The sequence below is a fragment of the Talpa europaea genome (genome assembly GCF_964194135.1).
Source record: "Talpa europaea genome assembly, chromosome: X".
Taxonomy (NCBI): Eukaryota; Metazoa; Chordata; class Mammalia; order Eulipotyphla; family Talpidae; genus Talpa; species Talpa europaea.
The window spans coordinates 74,967,363-74,975,608 of NC_140081.1; the positions used below are offsets into that span (position 1 = coordinate 74,967,363).

Consider the following 8,246-nt stretch of genomic DNA (forward strand, 5'->3'; position numbering starts at 1 on the left):
GGGTGATTTGGGGTCCAGGGTGTCTGGGTGTCAGATACGGAAGGCTGAAGACAACAAGGACAATGTCTCCTAAGTACACACTGTCCCCGAGAGATGTCCCTGACCACAATACCACGTGACTGGGGTGGTGGTGACAGAGGCATGGGCACTTTTGAGCTCTGGGGCTCCGGGCAAGCACTTACCTTCTCTCAGCCTGTGAGTGAACTGGATATAAATACCCTCTTCTCTATAAACTTCACAGGCTCGATGCTTGGGTCAAAGAGATCATTTTTGAAATATGAAAGCACTCTCAAAACCATAGGGATTATTACCGCGTCTTACATATTACAGCAGCCAAATAAAGTAAGGAAACACTCTTCTGCTCACCATCCTCCCTTCTCTAGATTGTTCGCACTCTCTTCAAGATGACACCCTGACCTTCTCACCACAGCCCCAGATGCTTGTAGCTCCTTCCTCACATCTACTTAAGGGCCACGGGTGAGCAGCCCGATCATGGGTAGAAACCGGAATTCACCTCAGAAGGACCCGCAATGACTTTCTCTCCCCCAGGTTGAAATCTGTGCAACCTTTCCGGGTTTTCGCATTCGCCGATTGGCTAGAGCGCCCTCGTGTGTCACCACGTGGTAATACTTGGACTTTACATTCTTTCCATTGCAGTACCCAGAAAATGTGTAGTGGAAAATTTTTTGTCGTCACACTTCAGGGCCCATCCTTGACACTTGGGCTCCAAGTTATGCCTTGCAGCCCGAGTCCTAAGCAGGTTTCTCTGCTTCCTGCCCATGCCTTTCACTCTGTCATTTTACAAAACCCTAGTCTCATGGCTCAACTTCATCCTACCACCTTCTATGGTTCTAAGCTTACCCAGTTCCCAAAGCAAGATCATAATTTTTTTTCCTAAAAAGTATATCACACTTGGGCCTCCCCTGTGGCGCAGCGGTTGAGCGCTGGGTTGCGAAGCTGCCCGCAGCCTCCGCAGCGCCGGTTCGATCCCCGGCCACCAGCGAGGGTCCCACATGGCGCGCAAACCTCTCCTGTCTCGCCCGCTGCTCCCCTCAGCAGTGTATTTCGTCAGTCTGCCTGTTCTGCTCCCCGCTCTGGCTCTGGTGAATTCTCTCACCCTCCTGCACTTCTGACTGTACCCCAGTGCTTGTATAAATAAATACACAAATATTAAAAAAAAAGTATATCACATTTTACTGAAGGCCTACGAAAAAAAATCATTCCAAATTTCTGTTAAAGAATTTTTAATGTGTTTACTAAATGTGCTTTGTTCTATAGTATAAGGAAAAATATTCAGGATGTTAAACTTTCACAGCGCTCCTCTCATGTGAAGCCGTGACACTTCAAAGGGGGGGGGGGGCAAGTGGAGACAGTGACATCTGGCTGTGTACCCACACACATTTATACACTCTTGCTCAGTGGAAAGGAGCTTTCGCTCTGTGGTTTTCTCTGTCTTTGAAAATTATGTGATGATATCTGCATAGGTCTTTGGAAGGAAGAGAACATTTTCGATCTAGAATGTTCCCTGCTCCCTCTCTGGGTGAGGGTTATGGAAGCCAGAGGAACTTTACTGCCCATATTCCACACAGTCCCCTCTTGCTTATTTTGCATCCGAGAATTTTTCTGAATCCACAAGTCCGATTGGCAAACTGTATGGCCAGCCAAATCGTGCCTTGGGCTTCACCCCAGGAGTGCATTCCCAAGAAATTGTGTGGAATAAAACTTGCAGCTCAATTATTATTCCCCACTGACTTCCAATATGATTTTGTGGCTGAGCTGCTCTCATCACTGACATTGATTTCCAAGGTATGTCTAACACTTCAGCTGGAAGTTTCTCTGCCTTCATCCTCTGACCGTTCAATGACATCTGGGCCAAGGAAACATTAAGATCTCTTTTAGTTCCAGAATCCATAAACAAACTCCTTAAAACCTTAGAGAGGCAGCTAAAATTAGGAATAGACACCCGCTGTCGCCATTTGCCAGGCAAATACCCTAAACCCAATTTTGGGAGTCCTTTCCAAAGGCTGGGGAGGCATAGCAGCCACCCCAGGCGACTGCATCTTTATTTCAGGAGGGGGTACTATTCCATTTCCTACTCCCTGGAATCAAATTTCAGACACCCTCTCCACTGAAATAGAGACAGAGGTTGTGGTTCTGGGGACCCAGCCGCCTGTGCAGCTGGTGACCAAGGGTACAAATCACTGGCTAAGTAAAATGAAAGACAGCGGGGAAGTGCTGAGGCTTCAGTGTCTGGCAACAGAGTTAAGCAAGGACACGTGTGTATGGGTCTGTGGCGTTGGTCAGGCGACTGCCTGTTGAGTCTTTGAACTGGAACCAGAGATATTATTAGTGCGATCGGGCAGGGAATTGCCTGCTTAGTGGCAAGGAAAATTAATAGTCCAAGCATTCTCCCATCCTGAGTTCACCATGCTGGCATTTTGATTAAAAAAATATTGCTGCAGCTGTTTGTATCCTCTGTAAGTGTGTGTGCATGTGTGTGGTTTGGTGTTTACAGATTTGAGGTTGCAGAGGGGAGTTTCCAGAGCAACGGAAGTAGCTGCTTGTCAGTTAGGGTTCATTTTGAAAATGAAAGCCTGAAAGCCTGGGGCCCACTCCGCCTGGGCCTGGTCGCTAAGGAGTCAGCAAAGGCCGGGAGGCAACTTTGGCTACTCGGCTCAGTGAAGCAGCCACTGATTACTACCCTTTAATGAATAAACCAAATGTGAGTTGCTTTTGGTGTCCTGCAGATCCAGGCTGGGGCAGGGATGTGGGAGTGGTCATAAGGGCTCAGCTACAGATGTACCTCTTTCCACACACATACACATGTGTGCATGCACGGTGCCCTCCCCCATCCACACCCGATCACATTTTTCCTGGCTGCTAAGCCAGAGCAAGTAACACATTTCTTGCATACCTAGTAGATGCACAAGCATAGTATGACATGGTCATCAGGGAGTTTACAGTTGAATTGGCACGTCAGAGCAGTCAGTGCCAGGAGCCAGAGGAACGGAATAGTACAGAGGGCTGGGGGGAGGGAAAGAAGTCACCCCAGAGGAGGCTTACTGGAGGAGGTGGAAATGGCAGCCAACCTTGAAGGACGGGGAAGAACCACACTAGACAGAACCCGAGAGAGGACATTCTAAGCAGAGGAGGGCAAGTTCAAGATAGACTCAGGTTAGCACAAGTTCATGCACTCAGCTGGAACTGGGGCTGGATTGATTGTTTTGCACTTGATAAGTCTGGCTTGAATGCAATCCTTCTGTGCCAGAACAAAGGTTACGGTGTCATACAGACCTGCTCTGCAACTTCCTGCTGGGTGACCTTGGACAAGTGGGCTAACCTCTCTGGCAGACTGAGGATAGTAAGGACACTTAGTGCTTGAGGTCCTTGTGGAGTGAAAGAATTAACATATATAAAGCCTCTGTGTTATATACAATGTTATTTATATTTATAAGCCAGGTGTCTGGCATGTAGGAAATGTTCACAACTGGTTGACAAATGAATAGGTTGTCATGAAGGAAAGCTCAAGATATTTAAAGCTGATTCCAAATAGTTGAGGGCCAAGGCAGAAAACCAGTGACCTCCCATCACTGTTGGGCGTAGGGCAGCGGGCTGGTTTGGCCTGAGCCCCCATCCTTTCTGGGCTAGTCTGTTGAAATAGTCTCCTGGCTTTTTGCCTCTGGCTTTCCAAGAATCATCTTCCTAGACACCACCTGAACTGGCTGTGTCCTACTGTGGCTCAAGAACCTTCTATGGCTCCCACTGGTTACTCACTGAGAAACCTCCTAACATGGGGGGCGGGGGAGGGAGGAAGGAGGTAACAACTGCCTTTAATGAGGGTAGGGAAGAGCAAAGAGGAGGCCAGTGTTAGGAGTGAAAAGGTAAAACCTGCTCTTCTTTTAAAAGCCCTGGAGCTCTGAATTCACCGAAATCAGCAGGTTGCTCGGCGAACGGCAGGGATGCTTCTCGGAAGCAGGCAGGGGTTCCGTGGCCGCGGACTCAGATTCACCTGTACCAGCAGCTTCAGGGCAACCTGGGAACCAGGGAGAAGAGGGTGGAGAGCGTTGCTGGGAGCCGCGAGGAAGCAGGGGACAGCCTCTCCTTTCCCTCGAAGGGCTTCTGCCGGAGCCCAACTCTCGGGTTTCTCCGCAGGAATCCCGGGCAGCCCCGGGAGCTGCGGGGAGGGTCAAGGCCACACAAAGGGCAGGGCCCGCGAGTCCCGGTCACATGGGGCCGCCCGGCCGCCTTCGGAGAATGCGAGACTCCGGACAAAGGCGGCTCCGGGACAAAGTGCAGCGCGAGAGAGTCCTGAGGCGATAAGACGGAAGGGCCGAGGAAGGGGGCGGGAGCGAGCGCCCTGGGGCTCAAGGATCGCGTTCCTCCCGCGGGGCCTCGGCTGGCAGCCAAGGTCGGCCCGCCGGGGAGGGGGCGCCCTCGAGCCCCATCAGCCGGCCGTCGTTGGGATGCTGAGAACGCGGCTGCTGGGGCCGCGGGGCCGCTCCGGGAGGCGCTCGGCGGTGCTCGCTGCCCTCCCCCGCGCGCGGCCCGCGGCGGCCGGGTCCCTGGCAGGCGGGGCTGCCCGGCTCACCTGGCGGTTTGGGGCGGGGCCGCAGGCAGCCCCGGGCAGCTGAGGTGGCCGCGGACCCCGCGGTGCCGGGCAGGGGCTCGCCTTGGCGACTTGGCCGGAGCTCGCACCCCTGCAGGCCAGCGCGCGCCGGGGGCCCTCCCTGCACTCTCGTGCGCCTTCCCTCCCTCTCCTCCCCTCCTTCGCTCCCTCCCTCGGAGCCCAGTTGCTCAAGCCGCTTCCTTCCACCGCGGCAGCGCCAGTTCCTCTCCCGGCGGGGCCCGGGAAGGGCAGCGAACGTGAGACACTGGACCCGACGCGGCGGCACCTCCAAGACCATGGCCCAGCCCCGAAGGGCCGCGAAGCCGGCACCCAAGGCCTCCCAGGTCCCCACCGCGCAGACCGTGCGGAAGCCTCCGCAGCCCCGGCTCTCGCGAGGGGACACCGGCAGCCTGGGCAGGTACGGGGGCCACGTCGCCGCCGCCTCCTCCCGGGAGTCCTCCTTCTATGGCACGATGACGCTCACCGGGCGCCGGCGAGGACTGCTCGAGCTGCTGGGGCTGCAGGGGGCGGCGCCCGCCGGGTGGCCGTCGGAGGAGCGCGCCGAGGAGCAGTCTCTGGGAGGGTCGAGCGGGGCAGGCGGCAGCAGGCTGTGTCTGGAGCCCTGGGAGCACGCCTGGATCCTGGCGACCGCCGAGGGTTGCATCGAGGCCCTGTGGGAACAGCTGGAAGCGGAGCCAACGCTGCTGCTGAAGGTCGACCCTATTAGCGGCTACACGGTGCTGCACTGGCTCGCCAAGCACGGGCGCCACGAGGAGCTCATCAGGGTGCACGACTTCGCCCGGCTCCGGGGGCTGCAGCTCGACGTGAGCGTGCAGGGCAGCGGCGGCCTCACGCCCCTCCACCTGGCGGCCATGCAGGGCCACGACATGGTTATCAAGGTGCTGGTGGGCGCCCTGGGCGCTGACCCCACGCGCCGCGACCACAGCGGCCACCGGGCCAGCCACTACCTACGGCCCGACGCGCCCCAAAGACTACGGGACCTCTTGGGGGCCGAGGACTGGGGCCCCGCGGACAGCTACCCGTGGAACAACGCCAACAACAACAGCAGCGGCGGCGGCGGCGACTCCGCGCGGCCGCTGCGACGGACCCAGAGCGCCATGGGCGCCATGGCCATGGATACAAGAGCAGCGACGTCGCCCAGCAAGAAGGACTCCACTGGCAAGCGGGTGCCGCATATTCATGGCTTTCTCCGACATATATTCCCCTTCTTCCAGGACCGTTGAGGGCAAGCCCAGACTAGACATCACCCAGAGACTTGGTTATCCGGGGTCCCGCCAAAGGGACGGCACCTGGGACGCTGCTGTGGCCACAACCAAGCACGCTGGACCCGCGAGGAGCTGACCACCTCCGGGTCTGTTTCAGGTATCTGTCCCGGGTCTCCTGGCACCACCGGGGACCGAAGCATTCTTGAGAGAGAGAGAGAGAGAGAGAGAGAGAGAGAGAGAGAGAGAGCGCCAGAGAGCAAAGACCAAGCTGTCTTGGCACTGCATCCCGAAACTGTAAGGCTAAGGAGTGGGAGCAGGAACTTGGTCCTCTTTGCAGCGGCAAATTTCAGCTTCCAGTATACATTTCTGGGCAGGCGGAAGCTCCGAGTTTATTGGAAAACATTTCCTAGGAGAATAAGTTAAGATTGTAAACCACTGATGCATCTAAGCACCTAACTGTAGACTTGACTTGGCTATTAACCACTCACTTTGTGCCAGCAGAGTCAGTCCCTGGCAACCGTCTGCTAACACAACCAGACCTGACCCGTACCTTTTCCATTGTATCACCAATGACTTCTTAAGCACATTAAAGTGGCATCTATTTTCCTTTCACCCAACAAATCTGTCCTTTGACTGACTTTTTTTTTTTTAATTAACCAGCAGGGGGGAAACATCCCTAGTTTGCAAGGACAAGGTCACCAACCTATGACAACCAGCTACAGACCCAGGGCGGGTTCTGGCCCTCACTCTCAGAGCAAAGGCCCACATGTGCGCTGAAAAAGCTACTTTCCCCTTGGCTCTGAATAAAGACACACAGTTCACCTGTATCTGGGCTCTTTGGTGTCTACACCTGATCTCCAGCACAGTCTCTCATCCAGAGCAATTGTCTGTGGAGAGTAAGGAAAGGAGCAAATCCGCAAATGTACATGTCTGATATTTCCTGGTGAGTCATCTGAGTTACCTTGAAATCTGCCCTCCAATGAGACACACCCAGCTGGCACTTTCCTCCTACAAAGGGCTTCAATCATGAGTATTGTTTTTAAACTTCACTTAATATATTTAGAGTAGACATACAGCTTATTGTACAATCTATAATACATACAAATCGCATGCAATGTATGGAATATACTAGTGTTGACAGGCTCAAACGAGCAAAAGCTCCACGTCCTTGCTGCCTAACAGATCAGCACATTTTTAAAGTAGCTTGGTATCCCTGGAGGCTTGTAGTCCTTGTAATGAACTGCTGCGTCCCCAGCTCTCCCATCCCAGCCCTTGGACACCAGAGAGAAACTGAGTCACACAGAATGCAGTCTAGGAACACCATCCATTCAAGTTTCCTTGCCTTCCTATTTGCTCTCTTTATTCCCCTCTGTGCTCACCTCCCTTTAATAACCCATTCAGTTCCTCTCATCCATGAGCTGATCCAAATCCTTCCTTCCTATTCATATTTTCAGCCGGCCCCATGTCTCTAGGAACTACACCTAAAACATATTCACACAGTGTAATTTATCATTTCCTTTTTCCTCTCAACGAACTTCGATGTTTGAAGGGAAGAGGATGACCAGTCCCTGGATTTTGGCATTCGGTATTGGCATTGGCCATAAATACCCCCTTTCCACTCCCTGTGCCCATTTTATAGATGGAAATTGGCTAACTGATGCAGAACCACAGTTTCTGCTCCACAGTCTCCCCCTGGACAGCTGCCAATGTGCATTGGGCTTGATGAAGGCTGTCTGGGCAGGGCCTTCCTGCCACATGGCTGAGTCTATGGGCTGCTGGCTTGGAGGGAAGACTGGTGAGTGCCTTTGCCCAGCATTCAAAGGACACATAACAGTGGTCCCTACTTCAAAGAAAAAATTTAAACTTGAGCATGTTAACTCTTAGCAGATTGAGGACCTGAGACAAGATCTTCCCTGCTCTTTCCCAAATGAAAACCAAGTCAGCTAAAAGAGTTGAAAGAGGCTTTCTAGAATTTTTCGTGTAGTCAGCGATTCTTCCCCACAGATTTTTCTCATCATGTGATATTGCCTAGCCTACCTCCTCCATGTAAAATTGAGGTTTGGCTGCAGGGGACAAACTCCCAAGCTGAAAATCTCCATGCCTAACATCAAGCCATTGGCATTTCTGGTATGCTTTTCGAGGCAAGCCTGGTATGCTTACCCCAAGAGAAAGAACAAATTCCCCGAGAAACTTTTTTCCAGGGGACCAAAACTGAGTTAAGCAGATGATGCAAATCTGCATTCTAGTGGGGCATTTGGCCAAGACAAGGAGATAGTTAGAAGCAGGACTGTGACAGGCAAGCAGCAGGGCTGTGGGAGGAGGGGTGCCGCACCAAGGGAGGGGGGGCCTGACCTGTGGAAAGGTACAAGAAAAATTCTCTGGGTGGAAAGTCATGCCTGATCTGAGGCACTAGG

The 8,246-nt window shown here is 53.5% G+C and overlaps 1 protein-coding gene across 1 annotated transcript; it reads left to right on the plus strand.

Annotated features, from left to right (window-relative positions):
- Positions 1 to 4,902: 4,902 nt before the first annotated feature.
- Positions 4,903 to 5,850, plus strand: SOWAHD (sosondowah ankyrin repeat domain family member D; the record flags this gene model as incomplete). The annotated part of the gene is made up of 1 exon (XM_084258524.1): positions 4,903 to 5,850. One exon carries the CDS (start codon positions 4,903 to 4,905, stop codon positions 5,848 to 5,850), a length of 948 nt encoding a protein of 315 aa, XP_084114650.1.
- Positions 5,851 to 8,246: the final 2,396 nt, after the last annotated feature.